The sequence below is a fragment of the Patiria miniata genome, unplaced genomic scaffold (assembly GCF_015706575.1).
Source record: "Patiria miniata isolate m_02_andy unplaced genomic scaffold, ASM1570657v1 HiC_scaffold_1, whole genome shotgun sequence".
In the NCBI taxonomy this organism is placed as follows: domain Eukaryota; kingdom Metazoa; phylum Echinodermata; class Asteroidea; order Valvatida; family Asterinidae; genus Patiria; species Patiria miniata.
Window position 1 is genome coordinate 7,943,663 of NW_024037047.1, and position 20,936 is coordinate 7,964,598.

A 20,936-nucleotide genomic window follows, 5' to 3' on the forward strand; every position below is an offset into this window, starting at 1 on the left:
GATGACCTAATTTTTCAGCTAAAGTTAAGTAGTCATCACCGCGCGGTGGCGCTAGATCAAATTTACAGCATGCGCTGAGTGACGTCAGGATGTGTTGACATTCTTCGGCAGGCGGACATCAGCGGTCCTGCACAAAATGCAAGTGGGCACTGTGTATGCCAGCAGTTATGTCGTGCCTCATCCCCACTCGGCTATTAATTTGGCTGTACACCTCATCTTCAAATGCATTTTTTCAGGCATGTGAAAACTGAAATCAATAGAGTGCTTGCATGGACATGGTAGAGCGCCCTCACTGTTGACAGGTGTTGTCTGGGAAGTGGGAGTAAACACTGTTGTTTTGTTGTTGAGGGAGCTATTTGCTTTTCATTAATGCCCCAGATGGTAGTCTGTTTCCCCGACCTGACAATTTCCCCCGACGTCTACACGTCTGAATTGTAGGTCAGGCAGCCTCCGTGGCTAAAAATAAACATGACGACATTGACGGCCCTTTTTCAAAGCTCGGCTTCGTTTCCGATTTGCTTTATCACATAAAGCTTTTAATGTTCCGATTATTTTTTTTTTAAATCAATCACTTGCTTCATATATCATACAGTTATGATATACAGTTTAATACTTCTGTAAGAAAACATTGACTATTTTGACCTGGAATCTTCAAAGTTAGACACCCAAACAGCACTGTAGGCAGGTGGAGCTGAACTGAGACCATGCCGAGTTTTGGAAAATGCCGGTAACGGTCGTCAAATTCAAACTAGTGCATGACGCAGCAAAAAATTCGCCCCTCGTATACGATCCGAGTGCAAAATCGTTGTTGAATTTCAAGTTTTCTAAATAAAAGCAATGGATATTAATTATCAACTAGTTTTTTTAAGTTTTTAATAAGCAATTAGCAGTTAATAAAACCTATATTATACTCGGAAATACTCGGACACTATCCGATTGTCGACGAAATGAATTCGGCAAACTTCGGACATTTTCGGAAAAAGGAGGAATTCCTCCCGTTTTAGTCACGTGACGTAAATTGTAATACATTGTAAACTATTACCGGAGGCTACCTGACCTAAGATTCATCAGGAATAGTCGGAATCTTTTGGTCTGGGAACCAGACTACCCTGATGGTTGCCTTATGCATCTATAATTGGGCTGGGTAAAAAAAATAGACTAGTTTCCCGTTCGGGCTTTTAAAAAAAAAAAAAAGAAGAGGCAGGTGTTGTTTTTTTTCACCCCAAAATGGCAGATTTTCCAAGATGACGGATGGATTCATCCGGGGGAATTTTTCACATTGGCTTATCTAGTTCCCAGATCTATGTTGTTGAAACCCGATGATTTTTTTAGTCTGGACTGAGTGCTGAATGGTGGCCACGTACACCGATGAAAACTGGTGTGCAAATGAATAAATGTTTTCATCGGATGACGTCACTCCGCCCTCGTGTATTAATTATTTCCAGACTTAACTCAGTAGTAAAGACCTAATTTTATCCTAGTTTTTCTCGTGGCAGTTGAGGTTGAACATTAAATGCAAACTGCTCAGGTGATCATCTTACTAGCAAATTCCACTCCTGGATAAAGTATGGGTCAGGTTGGTCCATTTTTGCACAAAGTTGTACATGTACATGAAAGTAACACTTGCTGTGAGTGTCTGTTGTTTCTTTCTCTTCGTATTGCAGTGGAAGGGTGCTTTTGTCAAGACTGCCACAGTTTACGGTGTGACGTTTCTCCTGGTGCTGCCGCTACTGTGCCACAATCTACCGTATTCGGTGTACTTCATCGCACCTCACGACATTGAGCAAAGACCTGTCCGGCTCAACCAACACAGGGTGGAAGAGGCAGAGCAGTATCTCTCAAAGCTGGAGACAAACGGTCCCCTGAAGGCACTGCCGACATCCAGCAATCTGCAAATCGCCATCGGGGTCGTTAGCGTCTCGCGCAAGGTCAAGACAGTGAACACGAAGTACCTCACGCAGGTGATGGTAGGGCTGCACGATATCATAACCAGGGCGGGTGTCGCGGACAAGGTCTTCGCTTTCATCTGTAACACCCAGAAGGCAACACAAACGCACCCGGAAGCAGACGATCTGGCCAGTTACTTCCATGTGGCCCGGTTCCCGCCCAACCGCACGCGGCACAACGCCTGGAGGCACGAAGAAGAGAAGGAGAGTTACTCCTTCTGTTTAGAAACCGCCGCCAAGTTCAACGCCCGGTACGTCCTGCTGATGCAAGACGACGCGCTGCCGCACGCCAATTTCTACGAAGTCGTCGACCACCTGTTGCGGCACCGCTTGGAGAGCACCGTCTCCCAGGGACAGCCCGTGGACGGCGCTCACGACTGGGGCTGGCTCAAGCTGAACTTCCCCAACGAGTTTGCCAACTACCACCGCAGCCCTTTCTTTGTCTTCGACTGGGTCGCGCTCTCGCTCGTTGGGGCCAGCCTAACTTCCATCGTCTACACAATCTACACCAAACAAGACCCTCCTGCCATCCCCAATCCTCCCCAGAAAAAGACGTATCGCAACCGCCACTCTTGGACCACGTATTACATCTTCGTGGTGAGCTTCGGCTACTTCTTTCTTGCCGTCTGGCTGATCGGCCGGCAGTACTTCCTCCGACTCTACGGTCTGTCCAAGTACTTCGCCAGGCTGGACCCAGGTACCACCTGCTGCATTCCTGCTGTCCTCTTCCCCCAGGAAAGAGTCGCAGGCCTGGTGGAGTACCTCAACGATGTTTTCTGCAAGCCGGGGTTCCCCTTGGACTTCGCTCTTGAGGTGTATCGGGAACGAGAAAACCTGAGACAGTACCTGGCTGTGCCCAATCTCTTCTCGCACATAGGGTTCTACTCTGCCCTGCGTGGAGGAACGAACAGGGGGTTAGCGTATGCCTTCCTGGACGAGTTCACATTTCTTTGAAGATTGTTGCAGTCGAGTTCATCAGAAGTCTGATAAAAAAACAAAAACACTCAGAATGCCTCAGTCATAGTTCATTTGGATAGGTCTCGTTCAAATGACATCATTTCGTACAGACCAGCCACGTGCATCGGCATTTTGAGCGTCAACTTGCATAACGCGCATCGGCTGCGTCGTATTTCGAACACATTTAGCTACAAGCGCGCGTGTTTGGAACATTTTCAACACTTGGTAATGCGTGCTTGATTGCGTAAAATACGCAGTTGCAGTTCTACAAAGATGGCGGTCATTGAGCAAGCCCTATAGCTGGATGTCTTGTGTGGACTTGTGTGGACTTGTGATGGACTCGACTTCAGAACCGTCTTCAACCCATTTGTCCCAGAACTGCCCTGAACCACTCTGCCTGTCATTACACGTACCGCCCCAAACTGCCCTAGCACTCTATGGCTTTTTGGATTCTTCGGGGAATAAACACAGTGTAATACGATGTAGCACAGGTGCTAATGATAGTATTCACAGTTTCTCATGTTAAAAACATGACTGCCTTTAATACAACCATGTTTGTGACAAGGTGCTTAATCCTCACCCTTCAAAATCCACCAAAACCCCAAACACTTGGTTTTGTGGTGACTGCTCTATGTTCCGACACCCCTATGTTCCGACAACCTAGATTGTGTTACTCCCGGTTAGGGTTAGGGTTAGGAATAGGAATATGTGCAGTCGGAACATAGGGGTGTCGGAAAATAGAGGCGTAACCGGTTTTGTTTGACTTTGTAGGATTGAGGACTCTTTTGGCCTTCCACAGCATTACACAGGGCTGAATGTCCTGCCTTTATTTCAGTACCAAGAATCCATTGTGTTTGTGCAATATACTTCTTTCAAATAGTGTTGGGATTTTTTTGGATTCAAGAAGATTGGTAGTAATACCAATTTAGCATCCCCGCTTCCAAATGATAGATTTTAGCAGATTTAATTTCTTTAACTGTGCCTTTCTTTTTACAAATTATTTTTTCAACCATGTTTTAAAATTCAGTATAGAATTGAATGAAGAGATTGCCTTGAATATTTTTTTAACTTGCTATATTGTGTCCTTTGCCAATATAATGTTAAGAACAGCCAATTGTTTTCAAAAGATCAAGTAAAAAATATTCACAAGCTTACTGGGGTGGGACTCGAACCCACGACCTCCTGCTTATTAGTGCAGATGTCTAACCACTGGACCATCGAGCTTTGCCAGGATGGGCTGGTCATTACAAACACAATCATTCAATTTTTCAAAAAAAAATTTGCATTCAAAAGATATAAAATTTAATATTCGGTTTGGAACTATAGTGACTTTTAAACAAACCTAAATATTAAAATAATGTCCATACAAAAGTCAGTGTGCATTAAATTTTTCCAATTATTTTTTTTTTTTTTTAGTGTCATTTTAAATGTCACTTTTATATCCATCATCACCACCATGATCACTGTGCTGCAAATTGTTTGCAAGATCTTTTCAGTTTATTTCTCCAAAAGATTATAGTATGAATTTTCAAAATATTTTTGGATCATTAGACAATGCACGCAGTTCTTCTGATTTGAAAATCACAGGCGTGTGGAAAAAGGCACACCTGGATTTTTCTAGGCGTGTGGTTTTTGTAGGTGTGTGATTTTCTAGGTGTGTGATCTGTGGTCCAGGGAAATTCAGGCGTGCGATTATTCACACTTCTCGGGAAGCTTTTAGGCGTGCAATGGTGTGGGGGTGCGATCGCATGCCTCAAATCAGGACTGTGCACCCCCTTTTTTCTATGGGGGGGGGGGCAGGTCGTCCACTTTGTGGCGGTAGCTTGTGTGTTTTGAAATTAATCATTGGTTGAAACATTGTTGGGTGTTGCTACTAATACTATTGCATCATATCTGAATAGCTGTATAAGAACAGTAGAATTATGTATGGTGATTTGCAAGTGTGATAAAGAGTGACAATACTCATTCAAATTGTATTTTTATCAAATAATAAGCTTAAATCATCGGCCAAAAAAAATTGCCTTTTGTGAGCATAAAAATGTATATATTTTGTTAATCTATTTAGTGAAACGTGTTTTTAATTTTTATCTCGCAAATGTTAAATTAATAATGATGAACATTATGATCTGATTTCAAAGAGTATTTTTGTAAATTTGTGTACCAGCATTTTACATTCACTATGTGGACTTCCAAACAAAAGATGTCCACATAAACCAGGTAGCAGCGACGTTGTGTGGACTTGCCCAGGTCCACACAGTGTTTCCCCCTCTCTGGAAAACGGGTTTAGAGGCATTTTGGTTTATCTGTGGCGAAATGAAGGGAAACACTAAAGGGAATCACAGAAAAACATTTGGGTTGAAAGAGTTTTCAGTGATTAAAATGAGATTTTTTCCACAGGTTTTTCTTAACTACACAAAAACAAAGGAATGTCCACACTAGGTATGTAACTTAAACGTGCGAGTTATCGTGTGTGAAGTTGCAATAGTCGTAGAACGCACAAATCATGGCATGTTAATTTGGAATGCTAACTTCTAAAGATGTACATGTAATATGTATTGCATGTTGTAACTTGTGTCTTGTTCTCTAATCCAAAAGGATATCACAGAAGTTATTAAATTACTATTTTTTTGTTCGAATCAACATGACAAATGTAACATGGCATATTTTCCAAACTTTGGCTGCTGCTCCAGTTTCGGCTTTAAGCCCAATGTTCATGATTTGAATTCCCCGCCATTGTAGGCACAGGCTTAGTATTGGGTGCATTTTCTGCTGCTGAACTTCAAACCAGACTAAAAAATGAGGCAAAACTTTTAGATCAGTTTTGTTTCTTTTGGTTCAAACACGACAAGCTTTCAAAATCATTCTTGAGCCACAGGACAAAAGACACAGCTGGAAGCGAAGTCCAAGTTTGAAAATGAACCCAGTGATTAAACATGGGAAAGAATACATGCAGACGCCACTTCAGTGGTTGTGTACAAAGTCTATGGAGATTCAAGAATATTGTGTGTTTTCTAACAAAATTGGAAACGTTTCTCAGTCCCAGATTCATGTCTTTTTCAACATGTTTGTAATAACTCGCCTTCATTGAGATATTTGATAAAAAAAAATTGGCGTCAGGATGCAACATTCTTTCCTGAATATGTACCATGTTTTAGGTTAGTCTGAACAAGACTATTGATTAGGTTAAGGAGAATGCACGAGAAAGTGTGGATTCGTAAATTAAGAATCCACACTTGCGAGTGTATTCTTTGAATAAACCATTGCGTCAAAAGAAGTATTGTCATTAACAGTCCAGTGAGTAGAGATGAACAGACTTGCATATCTCGTGTCGAGTCGTGGCCATTGGGTAATTTACAAGTGAGTTTTTCGAGGCTCTTATAGGTAATCCAGCATTGTGGCGTGTTTAGCATGTGTATCGCCACACCCGTACAACCAAATCATTTTGTGTGTAGGCTCCTTCCGTCAACATGGATGGTTCAGACGACGATTTCTTTCCGACTCAAAGTAGTTTTTTTGCAGTGACGGCGGAGAATCTGACAGTGAAGATGCATTGGTGATTTTCGGAAGGAAAGTTTTCATGCATACGGTCCTATTAATGCTCATTATGGAGAACAATTGTCCGACGTGTTCAAAGTGTGGATTTGTAATTCCGAATCCACACTTTACTAAAGATTCTTCGTTCCGAATCCACACTTTGTGACCAGTGTAACAGATTCGTAGTTCCGAATCCACACTTTGTGACCAGTGTAACAGATTTGTCGTTCCGAATCCACACTTTGTGACCAGTGTAACAGATTTGTCGTTCCGAATCCACACTTTGTGACCAGTGTAACAGATTTGTCGTTCCGAATCCACACTTTGTGACCAGTGCAACAGATTCGTACAGGCGCGGTTCTAGAACCAATATTTTGGGGGGGCTAGCAGGGTGGATCCAGAATTTTTTTCAGGGAGGCGTGTTGAAATGTAGACCGGTTATTTTCTCCGGACACTTAGTTCCGAATCCACACTTTGTGACCAGTGTAACAGATTCGTAGTTCCGAATCCACACTTTTAACAACAGTGTGACGTCATAGCAATGGTTTAAACTAGTTTAACCATCGTTAACTTGTGCACATTCATTGGAAGTTAGTTGAACTGTTCCATCAACCAAAATTCCAACTGGCTTTCCTGTATATGGCGTGTGCTCCATGTCTGCTTCATAATTTTTCAAACGGTGGTATTTCACTTCATTTGATATCGACCGTAGTCCTGTAATCGTGGTGTATGTATGTGTTGTGTATTTAGTTGTGAAATAAAGAAATAAAATCACATTTTCTCGCCAATGTCAGATTTTGTCAATTTTTAATGTTTTATTTTTCTTTGTAGTCTGTTTGCGTAAACAAACATGTAATTTACACGTTTATCTATAAATAAATCTATAATTTTGACGTGTTGTGACGACCGTGGGAACTGTCTAATGAGCTTAGTTTAACAACTAGAACAAACATAACAATTTAGTTAACTTTTTTGCCTTTTTGCTTATTTGGGGGGGGGGGGGGGGTAAAAAAGAAACATTAGACCCTGTGTGATGCATTTGAAATTTTGACTTTTTAGTTTGGGAGACAATGGGGGACACTAAAGGGGACTTGTGGGGTTTTCCCCTGAAGAAAAAAAAAATCAAAATTACCAATGTTAGCATATTTTTTTTTGTTGGTTGTTTACAAGTGAGAAAAAATATTCTAACTCCCTTTTTGCACAAATTAGAATTTTTTTCAAGGGCCTTAAAATGTAAACTAGGCAGAGTCATGGAATAAGCAAGTTTCACAAAACCTCATTTACTACAGTTGCATTCCCTGTGTTCTTCAGCAAATCTGTTTTTTTTCTCTACATTATTAATTTAATAAATTTCAACTTGAATGTTTTTTCCAACCAAAAAACCCATCATTTTTGGACATCTGCAACCGTCTGAAGAAAGGTTGGGAAAGATTTCCATATAAGAAGTTCACTAATTTTCCTCTGTATTGACTAACAAGCCCCCAGAATGGCCCAGATAGCAATTTCATGTCATCAAAGTCAATTTGAGCAGTGAGAAAATACAAGCATTTTCTTAGAAAACACTCTCATAGGGTTTGTACACAGGGTGTTGAGTGAACTTCGTATATGGAAATCTTTCCGAAAGGTGGTTGTTTTGGGCACAAACATATCCACTTTGCAAGCAGACTGGCTTCCGGTAGGTACCATTTTCAATTACGAGGAAAAAATGTTGCAACCTGACGTCACTTCCGCGATTGTGTACAAAGTCTATGGAGAGTCAAGAAAATTTTCTTAGTATTTTCTAACAAAATTGGAAATGTTTCTCAGTCCCAGATTCATGTCTTATCATCATTTTTGCAATGACTGACCTTCATTGAGATGATTTATGAAGAAAAAAAGTGGTGTCAGGTTGCAACATTTTTTCCAACTACGATTGTGGAGCGGGAACCAGCCTACCCCAAGAGAATGGAATTATTGTCTGGCAGCTAAGAATCAAACTTCAGTTCATAATTAAACATGGGCCAATGTCTCCCTCAAAAGTGGATCACTTTTACATTGCTGGAAAAACAGCAATTTAGAAAAGGAATCTATTTGAAGGATGAGACGCAAAGTGGCACGGGGATCGCATTTTTAAAACGCTCTCATTATAGAGTACCGAAGTGAATACGTCACGCGCACTGTCACAATTATGTGTGTAAAAGAATAGCGCGTGATTCAGCCCATGAACCAACACGCTCGCGTACTCCACTCGTTTGCACTACACTTCCCCGGTTCAAAATGACGTCACAATTCGGTGCTCTGTACACATGCTAAATACACACATAGCGAGTAACGTTTCTTTATGGTGTAAATCGAGGACACACATGTACAACATCATCGGTGAATCGAGGACAGGAACCAAATTGAGGACGACCTCAATTAGGAATGTACAAAACCAATGAGAGCTGTAAGTACAAACAAAGGAAAAGGGAATAGGAACAAGAAAATCCTCGATTTTCACCACAAACAAATTTGTGTGTGTACATATATGTGAAGTCTTAAGTTACAAAAGAAAGGAAAAACAATGCATGACGTAGCCTGGAGGTAGTTTTGTCCCAAGATCGGCCGATCAGTATCTGTACTTGGTGGAGTAATCCTTGGGCGAGACCACCAGACCACGCCCCTTCCTCGCCCCCTTGTACACCGTCTCCACAATGTCAATCATCTCTTGGGGGTCCTCCAACGCCCAGTTGATCTTATTGTTGTTGCCCGTGCCCAAGTCAATCATGATGTGCTTGTTGCGGAAGAAAAACATGGTAGTGCATGGATCGTACAGCTCGTACATCTTGTTGAAGTCAGGCACTTTAGTGATGTCGACCAGGTAGACCATGGCAAAGTTTTTGACCTTGTCGGCGATCTTGAACAAGATCTCGTCCATGTTCATACAGGTGGGGTCCCAGTCGTGGCCGAAGCGGATGATGACCACTTTGTCCTCCTCCGAGGTAATGGCCTGGTCCACTTGCCAGCCGTTGTGCAAGTGCGTCAGCATGTAAGACATGGCTGAGGGATGGGTCGTTCCACTTCACTCGAGGGGAGGTCTCCGTTGATTTAATCTGACGCAGGAAAACAGGAAGATGGAGATATCACCTGACCTGTTTAAAATAGTCCAAATAAAATTGTTACTTAAGTCATTCAAAAACATTTGATTTATCCAAATTGATTTATCGTTAAATTCATCAAATTTAATTCCATCTAGCATTTACACACGCATAAAAAGCTGGCGTAACCAATATAGGCCTATGTATATGACCGTATGACGTAATTATCCGAGAAAGCCTCCATGTAAAATAATGGAAAGAATCTAGTATTCAGATGCCACGTCAGCATTTGTGTATGAAGTCTTTCTTTGGAGAGTCAAAAACATAGCCTACCTAGGCATATTTCCTAACAAAATTGCAAATGTTTCTCAATGTGATGAATAAGGTAACATCAGGATACAACAGTCTTTCCAGGCCAACTACAAAAAAAGTACAAGTATTACTAGTAGTACTTTTCGTAGGCCTAATTAAGTTAACGGCGCCGGCCAAATAGCCACTGCCGCACCCCACTGCCTATGACAAAAATGTATGAATCATTTCACATTTCATGATTTTAGAAATTAAATTTCACCTAGCGTACCTAACGTTAGGGGTACAATCTTTCGCTGCTGTGCTACTTCACTTGCCAGCGCAGTCATACAAACACAAATATAAAACACGAAAGAAGCTTTAAATGCGTTGTTTATCGACGGAAAATGACGAAAATACCGGACCGGTGACAACGCTGCGATTGCGTTTATATTTCGTGAAAATTCGTTGACCATTAGTCAGATCCCTTGTTCCATTCAATATGGGTTTTTTGTATCGGGATACCAGGTACCATACAAAAGTAGAAGGAAATTTATTCCCTTGCGCCCTATGTTTGTTATCGGCATCCATAGTTTATTGTTGCGCTGGTTCCATGTCACTTTTCGTTCTTTACTATGGCAATTTCGACTGGTCACCAGTGGAGTTGAGAGGGTGAAACATGGCGGCGCTCACGGTCGTCCTTCGAAAAACGTCCGCATTTACAAGTAAGTTTTGAGCAAATGTTTTAATTTTGCGCCTGACAGATTGTTATGTAATATTTCTTGTTATGATTTTGAAGATATTTGGAGATATAACACTTTATTTAGGGTTTTAAATCTCATAGCAAACAGCAAGAAAGAAGTTAGAAGAAGTCCAGTTTGTTGTGTCTACGGAGGCCTATGTGAACCATTGCAGCTTTTAACAGTTCTTTTGACTGTAATTTTACCAAATTACTGTAATTCTACCAAATTACTGTAATTTTACCAAATAACAATTCACTAAAAACGTGTCACTAAAATTCACTAAAAAAAGGTCATTGAGTGTAGGCCGAGTATCAGCCTGCACAAGCACTGAATTCTTTAAAATTAACCTGTTTAACGTTAACCTCTTTAACTTAGTTAAGTCTTTTTGTTTGTCTTTTTTTTTAAATGGGACGCAACTTTTGCCTCAATTCCGGTTTCCAACGCGTGAGCGTGGTGAAACCATTCGTGAGGTGAACGCACTATCGCTACGTAAAGCTATGTTTCCAAGCGTTTGTTTTCACTTCGCATATTGACCCGAGGTCAAAGTTGCGTCCACCTATTATTTATTTATAATTATAGGCCTGTATACAGTTAGCGATGTCAAATGGGTGCCGCCATCTTGGCTTCCTATTGTTACTGTGTACAAATAATCGCTCAAACATCGATCAACATCCTTCAAATAAATAATTAAAATAATCTTTTTTCTGTCGATAACAAAAGAATAATGAATAGGTTTTACCTTTATGTTGTTATTTTTCATGTAAAATTATATTTTAGTGGTGTATTTTACATTAACATCCGAGTAATTTCCGGGGTAAAAATTTTCGTTGGCGGCCATTTTGAATTTTTTTCAGACGTCGGATGTCGTCACGAAAACGCGTTTTCTCGCGAGATTGGGGGGTATTATGGGTAATATACGCTACGATCATGCACGTAACATGGAAACCTACATTGACAGTGTCTACAGACGATCTTGGTCACCGAGAACGATTTTAAATCGCTAAAAATCGTACAGATTTACGAAAAATCTTGTCAAAAAAAGTGAATAAACTGTCGATTTTTTTTAAATGGAGAGGGTTCGCGGTGAAATTAAAGCTCTAGAAATGATTATTGGAGTGTAATCTTTGAAATTATAACGGGATTGTTTGCTGCGACAAGCTGCGCTTTTTTGTAAAATGGGATTTTTTGTCATGTAATGCGCGTGCGCGCGGCCAGTATTGGCGCATACGCGCAGTGCAGTGGCGGGTAATTTAATATTTTTTTAGTGAACTTGTAGTGTCTTGCTATACCAAAAGTATACTTTTAAATGTTTTTGTTGTTGTTGTGGTATGTATGGAATAGAATAAATGATGAGCCAACATTACAAATAAATAATAAATTATAATTTATATTTAATAAAAATTAGTTTGTGTCCTACTAGTTTTCATGGAAATTTGGTGGAATGACCAACCTTCCTGGAATTTTTTTGGCCATCATGACCATTGACATGTCAATCTCGTAATCATATATTTTGTGGGTTATACATGTATTTGACCAGAAAATAATGAAACCATACAATATATTGGTACTAGTAGTAGTACCCTAATAATATTTGTTGTAAATAATTTCAAACTTTTTATTTCTAAAAGTTACAATTTACCTTAGGGTACTAAGATGTACATTGGACGGTTTGTGTATTAGGGGGCCTACAGACTTTAATAAGGTAAGGATATGCAAATATGCTAATTACATTTTAATTATGAACAAATGTAATCAGAAATGTGATATTTTATTCATGCAGCTGTTTTGGTTTTCAGTAAATCAAAACAAAACAAGATTTTTTTAAATTAACTACATGTACATGTTGCCCAATATTTCCCCACACAGTTATCGAACTCAACTAGTATAGGTAATTAACATACGTGGATGTTGGCTAATTAAGATAATATGCAAATTTACCATGTATAAATGGGCATTCAGTAGTTATACCTTCTGGCACTGTAATGGTACAATTTATACCCATAAAAATCAGAGAGAATATTGAAATTGATACCAATATTGATACATTAGCAGCACGGTGAAATATCAGGAGACGGTATATGCGTATACGCATAATTAATTAGTGCTAATTAGAATACGTTACATTTTTTTTTTAAAAACGACATCTCATAAGATAGAGGACATCATGAGCTTCAAAATGAGGGGTAGTGTGATATAGTTCACTTCAATATTAAAATTGTGTTTGGCATTGCTAATACAGTATACATAATACTTGTGACTAACCCTAGACCTATGCATCTTTTCTTTTTCCAGAGTGCATACTGCGTCCGATCGCCTGTGCCAGCGAGTCGCACCACCGCCATGCAGGCACATACCACTACTCCCTCATCCCTAAAGGGAGGGGTGGCCGGTCTTCATTCAGCGGCATCGTAGCTGCGGTGTTTGGCGCCAGTGGATTTCTGGGCCAGTATGTTGTCTCCAGACTAGGTGAAGACTTTCTGAACAAGATTTTTGACTTGATAATAATGATAATAAAGGAGAATAATATATCGGACATTTAACTAAGAGTAAGATCAAAGCGCTTTACATTATTGTTACCCCTGATCGTCGGGCCGATGAAAAAATTATAAAGGCAATCTCAGCTCCCTGGGGAGTACACAGCTCGATTGCTGCCATTGTGGCGCAAAGCAGCTAAAATCAATCACAATAACCATCTCTGCCCTCACAGGTACCCATTTTACTCCTGGGTGGGGAGAAGTAATGAGTGACAAAGTGCCTTGCCCAAGGGCACACGCACCACGACCCCAGGCTGGTGACTGACAACCAGTGAGAAGCAATTGTAAAGTGCATGGCAATCTGGGACAGTCACCAGCTTTTGTTAAGTGAACATTTCTTTTACTTGGGTCGTAGGTCGCGAGGGGTCACAGGTCATGATCCCACACCGCTGCGATCACTACCACCTGATGCACTACAAGGTCATGGGGGATCTGGGTCAGATCCTCTTTAGGGTAAGTATGGTTTAGCACGATTGACACTTCTAAATCATGTTACCACAAATCACCACCAACACCAGAACTGACACTTGGTTGCTCGTGAGTGCCCGGCACGAACGCGTACTTTACAGAACCGCATTATTTTGGTTTTGACGAACGCGTACTTTACAGAACCGCATTACTGACACCCTGTATTACATGCGCGCACTCCGTACATTTTTGTTTTTCACGAACTGAAACCCATCTTCATTACATCAGTAAAAAGGTTTTTAATTAACATTCTGTTTAAGTCCACAAGTACACAGATGGAGCAAATATGTCAAACCTTTCAAAGCGCTTTTCTCCGAATTGTATTTCCGCCACGTGCTTGCGTTTCAGTTCATGAAAACCAAAATTATTCTATTCGCGTCGGTGTATGAAGTGCGCGTGCACACCTGCGTGTCACTTTGTGAAACCGAAATTATTGATTACGCGGTTTTCACGAACTGACAGCACACAGCGCACGCGTGTCAGTTTGTGAAAATGGTGACGAAATGAGAGAACCAATTACACAGTAAAAGCTTTCCCGGTTCAAGTTTGCCATTTCATGCTTGTCCAGTACCCTTGTTTTATAAATGTTTTGTTTTTTGTAAAAGAATTTTCATGCAAGAAAGCCCTACAATTGTACAATGTGTTTCATTACTAGAAAGAATTATAGTAAATAAGTAAAATAATTTTTTTTTTTTTTAACTTTGACAGCAATGTAATTTGCGAGATCTGGATCTGATCGCGGACATCATGCAACACTGCAACGTGGTGATCAACCTAGTAGGCAAGGACTACGAAACCAGGTGAGCTCATTGGTTGATTTAAGCCCCTCCCACTTCCACTTGTTGTTTTATGAATGAAGGAAGCTTTTATGCGAGTAATAAACTGCTTGTGTGTTTTAAGTAACAATTTTTGTTTAGATTTTCTTGGGGATCTGGGGCTTGCACTTACAAAGCTTTTCAAGCCTAATCTTTATACATATAATTCACTAATTTTGATTTATTTATCTTGGTTTAACCCTAACCCCTTGAGCACTTTTACTAGAGAGTATCCTGAATCCGTCAAAATCCACTGATTTTGTCATGCAAAAAAATGTTGGTGTCCTGAGTCCATCAGAATCCACCAGTGTAGTACATATGCCTCGTACACACCAAACATATAGCCAAGGAGTTAAACTATTGAGATCCTGAATCCATCAAAGTCCCCGAACTGCACAATATAGAGGTATCCTGAATCCATCAAAATCCTGCAGTACCGCTAGGCTTACTGTCCTGAATCCATCAAAATCCCCCAACTTTTTCAATATGGAGGTATCCTGAATCTGCCGAAATCCTCCAAAACAGGGGTGTGGATTTTGATGGATTTGGGTACGTTCGGAGTAAAAAAAACACCAGTACAAGCATACAAACTTGGTTATTATTCAAAACTTACGAATATTCAAATCTAAAAAAATCTAAAATCCAAAAACATCAAGAGATATTCAACTGAAAAAGGTACCACTAAAATTATATTAAAACATAAGATTAAAGACCCTAAAGTGATCATGATTTGTAGCAAAATACACCCTCTTTTGCATCTTTCCCCCCCAGGAATTTTACCTATGAGGACACGCACATAGAGGGCGCCCGTAACCTAGCCCGCATTGCCAAGAAGACGGGCGTCGACCGCTTCATCCATGTGTCGGCGCTCAGCGCCAACATGGCGTCGCCGTCGAAATTCCTTCGAACAAAGGTGAGCCTGCCTGTATTTTGCATTGAAAACAATATCAGATCATCTACGGAATATTTGAATAGCAGTTGGGTTAGATAACAATGATGTAGAAAAGTGAGGTTTATTCTTTTTATTATTATTATTATTAATCATTTCTGGTAATGAAACCAAGGATTCCTCAAAAGTGCCGTAGTCACTGTAGCTAGCAAGCCTGAAGAAACCTGTGGAGAGAAGACAGTGAGAAGAAGTTACAGTTTAAGAGGTGGGAGGAATATCCCAGAAGAATATTCTGGGCGAAACCCACAGAATCAGGCAGGGACTGAAAACCCAATCCACATATTGGCCCAGGCGGGATTCGAACCCGGGTCACAGCAGTGGAAGGCAAAGAAAGTACCGCTGCACCAACCTGACTTCCGCCAATCTTGACTTGCCTGAAGAACAGCGAGCATTATAATCTTTAAATTATAAGTCAATTTCAATTTCAAGAACATTTATTTCCATCAAAAGCAAAGTAAAAGCATCATGAGAACAAAAAAGTAGTTTTGTTAAGATGGAGGCATGATTTCAAAAAGCCGACGCTTATAGGGGCATGCCTATACTTAAATACAAAACTGTAGCAAAGAATTTCAAGATAAACAGACAAACCAATAGACAAGTACAAATGAAACGCAAACAATAACCAAGAACGGACTGACAAACATACAGACAACAGGGGTCGAAGATTGACATAATAATAAGACTAAATAAATACTAGGAGGAAGAAGGGAGCAAAAGAGCTGGTCGGGACGGAGAAAGAGAAAGATACTATGCTAAATAATGAGACACAAGATGGTTCTTGAAACTGATTTTGATTGATGTTACTCTACTTTAACTGTTGAACGGCTGGGTTTTTTTTACAGGCTGCTGGCGAGACGGTCGTGAAGGAGGAGTACCCTGAAGCCACCATCCTGAAACCCGCTCAGATGTTTGGCAGAGAAGACCGATACTTCAACCATTTTGCCAGTAAGTCCAACCCAACCATCAACATTACTGTTGAGGATTTCATCACAAAGTAAACGGTTAAACCGGTTAAAAGAAGTCAAAAGAAGTGTTTTTATTCAAAGAACCGTTGTAAAATTATCACATTTCTGTTTTACAGATCAGAGATTCTTTGGCGGTGTTCCCTTGTACGTCACAGCAAGTCAAGTAGTCAAGAGGCCCGTCTATGTAAGTCGCTGAGCATTTAAGAGACTGCCATTGTTGACTTTCAACATTCAAGCCTGTTGGTTTGAAGCGGGAAGATTAAAATAACAGTGCCATTGTCACAAGCAGTGCCTAGTGGTAAACATGCTACGTACCATAAGCAAATTTAGGTATCTGCAAAACAAGCACATGTTATTAATTTACAAGTTACAAGAACATGGTTCATTTACTGAATCCTGATGGGGAACATGGTGCTTGTGCTCTTGAGCAAGGCACTTTACCATTATAGCTCCGTCCTTCGGATGGGACGTAAAGCCGTAGGTCCCGTGCGTTGTGTAATGCACGTTAAAGAACCCAGTAACACTTATCGCTAAGAGAAGGGGTTTGCCCTGGTGTTTCTGGCAGTGGCTGCTTAATGCGCCGCAGCACCTTGTAAACCATTATAAGGTGCAGGATAATGGGTCTCATATTTCTCGTAAACTTCATTTACCTGTCTTTAAAAATAGACATAATTACCAGCGCCTTGAGTACCTAATTGTTGGTAGATACGTGCGCTCTTTATAAGACTCCGGTATTATTATTATCCTCCTTTCAAACTGAGGACTTGGAACAAAGGCTTACCCGAGATAACAATAACCCCAAATAACAAAAGAAGGGGTCAGTATAGGTCCTCAGTAGAGTAGTAAGACTAGACTGTGTGTGTGTTCACAGACATATTGCCACTTCGGTAAGGATTTCTAATTGTCGCCAGATAAAGTCGACATCACCCTAATTATGAGATTCTTGATTCCTTCAAAAATTGTTTAACCTTTCCCCCCCAATTTTTAACGTCTTTTCTGTTGCTTTTTGGCTGTTTTTTTTTTGTCCCGCAGGTGGCCGACGTTGGACAAGCTGTCATGGAGGCCATCCGAAACCCAGAAACGGCAGGCATGACCTTTGAACTCGTCGGGTGAGTTCCACGTGGATTTGATCGTCCCACTTACGATAGCCGACGGTGTTATTAGTTACGCCATTATTTGTTGCACAAGTTGACAACTGCATAACATGCCATGAAACGGTCGTAACTTTTTCGGTCGTAACTGGCTGTACAAGTTATGCAAAATGTTGCACAAGTAAAGTTACTAGCTTTTGTGAAGTAAGCCACATAAACATGACCTAATGTAAACAAGCTATATTATGATTTTTACTCTTAAAAACCCTTTCCAAAGTATTGCATAATTATCACATAATAAGATATCACATAATTCTTGAGAGTTATAGTATAAATAAGTTTCTGTCTTTTTTCCTACCAGTCCCAACGGCTACCTACTACCCGACCTGATTGATTTCATCTACCGCGTGACGCGCAGACCCTATATCAAGTACCCCGTCCCTAGATATCTGCTGCGCTTCGTGGCAGGCGCCCTGGAGAAGTGGCCGTTTGAGCCACTGATGACGAGAGACATGCTAGAACTGGTTAGTTTTTTGCATTTATCCCAAAAGTAACCTAACAAATATTTTACCAAAAAGCTTACTTGGATTAAAGATCGTACTGGTACTAAACACCCTGTGAAATTATTCCTTCTGGCTTGCTGTCATTGAGAAGAAATCAAGATATGAGCTGATTTCCTGATAATCAATTGACTGATTTTTTTGGAAGAGTGCTAGTGATGAAATTGTGTTTCGTGATCAAAAGGTCGTGCATGGTTTTACACTGTTTTCTCAAAAAGTGTAATATCCACTGAGCTGAAACTTCAACAGGTACATGTAATAGGTTTTGAACATTCATCTTTGGATTTTGAGTGGTGTTATTATTGGAAACGAACAAAACGCATGAAAAGCAAATGATCCTTTAATGCATTTAAATTAAAACATAACAAATTGGATTTTCTGTTAAGAGAAATCGAAAACTGTATTTTGTTGAAAAATACAAGGAACAACAACATTAAAACTCAAAAAGTGAAATTTCACAACTTTAAAGCCTATAAGTGCTGGAAGGAAACGTATTTATGCATTTTTTATCCCCCTGGCTTTCGAGCTAGACGGGGATATTGCGATCACGTATTCCTGTACGTGTTCATCTTTTCAAACCGTGGACGAAAAATACCAGAGAACGAAAGAGAACAATATCGTCCACGATTCCCAGCATACGTCCGCGATTGGGGTCGTGTACAAAACCTATGGGAGTCTTCCTACAAACAAAAGAGGGACAATAGGACGTCCACGATCGACGGTGAACACACGTTTGTGTGCGTGTGTCCGTGTGTGTGTGTGCCATTTTGGTTAGGTTGACTTCAAGTTCAGTCATCAATCTCAACTAAAGCTGAAAGGTGGTCTGTGGAGAGAAGGCCAACGTCAAAAAAATCCTTTCCAATATGGATATTTACGAGTTCTCTGGAGAGCTCAGCTCCAGTACAATCTCAACCAAACTTGAAAAGTGGTCTGTGGAGAGAAGGCCAACATCCAAAAAAATCCTCTCCAATATGGATATTTACGAGGTCTCTGGAGAGCTCAGCTCCAGTACAATCTCAACCAAACTTGAAAGGTGGTCTGTGGAGAGAAGGCCAGTGTCAAAAAAAACCTTCTCCAATATGGATATTTACGAGGTCTCTGGAGAGCTCAGCTCCAGTACAATCTCAACCAAACTTGAAAGGTGGTTTGTGGAGAGAAGGCCAACGTCAAAAAAAATCCTCTCCAATATGGATATTTACGAGGTCTCTGGAGAGCTCAGCTCCAGTACAATCTCAACCAAACTTGAAAGGTGGTCTGTGGAGAAAAGGCCGACGTCAAAAAAAATCCTTTCCAATATGGATATTTACGAGGTCTCTGGAGAGCTCAGCTCAGTATTACTAATGACTCGAACATATGTCAGTAGTAAGTCTACTGCTAATGCCTCTACATGCTGCAGTGGCAAGGGGAACGCACCAAGACTCGCTGACATTAGGCGGCACGGAGTACCGTGACTCACCCAAACTCAATTAAAGTTTTACTCGCAGTATTTTTTTACAATTCGCTTTATTTGTCTGACTTTCTCTTGTCACAGCAACACTCTTCGGAGTCGGTCTCCCCCGGCATGCCAGGCCTAGAGGATCTGGGCATCACCCCTAGCCAGGTGGAGACGGCGGCGATACGCGGCCTGCGCAGGCACCGCGCCGATCGCTACTTTGATCTTGGAATCGACGAGGTCGAACCAGCGCCCACCGTCAAGTAGATGCGGAGTTGTGGAAAAAACAACACATCCAAAATTGTACATTTATTATATTAAAGAGGGTGTTTAAATTAAGTTGCACTTGCTGACTCATTTAAGGTACTTTTATCAGCAAATTTCACAGTTTAACCCTAGCTCCCTAGCCTCATTTACTAGGAACCATACCCATCCAAGCAAATTCCAACACCCACATGGGAAATCGTACATACACAATGTTGGACTTAGTTTCTGGAGGTGTGCCAACCCCAGTGTAAAAGACCATCAGTTTAGGGGTACTGTACCCATTCTAACAGATTTCAACAACACCTGCTGTTGGGCTTTGATGGGTTGAGTTCGGTTAGGGTTAATGTAGATCCATTTATAACCCTAGCTCCCTACTGTCTGTTACTAAATACTGGACCAAGTCCACCAAAATCCATCAATCACATTGCTTCCAATGCATGCTTTGCTTTAGGCCTCCAGGCCCAAGTCCATCATACTCCATCAATATTTAGTCACACCAGGCCTGCAGGACCAAGTCCCCCAAAATCCACCAATATTGGGGGATGGATTTTGATGGAGTTGGGGTGATTAGGGTTAAAAAAAAAAGTGTTTGCATAGCTAAGGATTTCTTGGGTTAAAGCCGTGTGAAGCATGTAAATTAAATTTCCATTAGTAAAGACTGGTCAAAAGTAATGAAAATCAATTTACGTGTTTGAACTGGCAGTTGATAGTGTAGCGGCGACAAAGGCCAACACAATTCACTGTGCTTTAAAAAGTTAATTATTGCCAGCCAATATATATATACAGTCCACTCTCGTTAATACAAACACTGTTAATACAAATTCTGGTTATAACAAACACAAAGCCTTGGTCTGGACTGTGCATTTGTGTGTACATTGAATACAACCAGCACTCCACTTAATACAAAATTCTGATATAACAAACATTTTGGCTAGGCCCGGCTGAGTTTGTATTAACGGGAGTCAACTGTACTACTTTTGATGTTTTTGAGTACGCATTTGGCATGACGGCAAGAGTTCCATATCTGGCCACCACACATTCACCACCAAACAACAAATTTTCACCTCGCCTTGTGTTTTTTCGTTCAAGACAAATCTATAAAGCTTGGGGAAAAATTGTTTTGAGGAAAAGTTGGTTCTTTAGGCCATATTTCGGGTACACATATCGTTCGGGCAGCCATATTGAAGAGTCAGGAAGTGTATGCGGTGTGCATATGCGGTGATGGCCCGATACGGAAGTCTTTCCAGCATGACATTTTGGTGTGTAAATTAACAAGTTGCGAGTTAGAATTTGATAAATTTTATTTTCTGGTTTTGAAATTTGTAACCAAA

At 40.7% G+C, this 20,936-nt stretch overlaps 3 protein-coding genes across 7 annotated transcripts; 2 read left to right on the forward strand and 1 right to left on the reverse strand.

Annotated features, from left to right (window-relative positions):
- Positions 1-57: 57 nt before the first annotated feature.
- LOC119721546 (post-GPI attachment to proteins factor 4-like) lies at positions 58-2,941 on the forward strand. Of its 2 annotated transcripts, none has more exons than XM_038191629.1 (2): positions 58-236; positions 1,665-2,941. In XM_038191629.1, the coding sequence occupies exons 1-2, from the start codon at positions 156-158 to the stop codon at positions 2,898-2,900; spliced, it is 1,317 nt and encodes a 438-aa protein (XP_038047557.1). In that variant the 5' UTR covers positions 58-155; the 3' UTR covers positions 2,901-2,941. The 2 variants fall into 2 exon arrangements, with proteins under 2 accessions (XP_038047557.1, XP_038047564.1); XM_038191636.1 differs by lacking the exon at positions 58-236 and adding an exon at positions 255-278.
- Positions 2,942-8,904: 5,963 nt separating this feature from the next.
- On the reverse strand, positions 8,905-10,272 carry LOC119721575 (thioredoxin-like protein 4A). Of its 4 annotated transcripts, none has more exons than XM_038191672.1 (2): positions 10,074-10,272; positions 8,905-9,508 (listed from the first exon to the last, which is right to left on the reverse strand). In XM_038191672.1, exon 2 carries the CDS (start codon positions 9,451-9,453, stop codon positions 9,025-9,027), a length of 429 nt encoding a protein of 142 aa, XP_038047600.1. In that variant the 5' UTR covers positions 9,454-9,508; positions 10,074-10,272; the 3' UTR covers positions 8,905-9,024. The 4 variants fall into 4 exon arrangements, with proteins under 4 accessions (XP_038047600.1, XP_038047606.1, XP_038047592.1 ...); XM_038191678.1 differs by having other exon boundaries at positions 10,065-10,272; XM_038191664.1 differs by having other exon boundaries at positions 8,905-9,547; positions 10,065-10,272.
- Positions 10,273-10,379: 107 nt separating this feature from the next.
- LOC119721621 (NADH dehydrogenase [ubiquinone] 1 alpha subcomplex subunit 9, mitochondrial-like) lies at positions 10,380-19,618 on the forward strand. Its single transcript, XM_038191685.1, is given in 10 exon segments — positions 10,380-10,506; positions 12,817-12,990; positions 13,414-13,511; positions 14,235-14,326; positions 15,113-15,254; positions 16,133-16,235; positions 16,372-16,439; positions 17,288-17,364; positions 17,708-17,870; positions 19,438-19,618. Coding segments are annotated over 10 exon segments (1,197 nt in total). The 5' UTR covers positions 10,380-10,394; the 3' UTR covers positions 19,606-19,618.
- Positions 19,619-20,936: the final 1,318 nt, after the last annotated feature.

Bases quoted from the DNA above. Each gene is read 5' to 3' on its own strand.
- LOC119721546 (XM_038191629.1), top strand. From the start codon at position 156: ATGCCAGCAGTTATGTCGTGCCTCATCCCCACTCGGCTATTAATTTGG. The intron at 237-1,664 runs GCATGTGAAAAC...TTCGTATTGCAG, and splicing joins CTTCAAATGCATTTTTTCAG to TGGAAGGGTGCTTTTGTCAA.
- LOC119721575 (XM_038191672.1), bottom strand. From the start codon at position 9,453: ATGTCTTACATGCTGACGCACTTGCACAACGGCTGGCAAGTGGACCAG.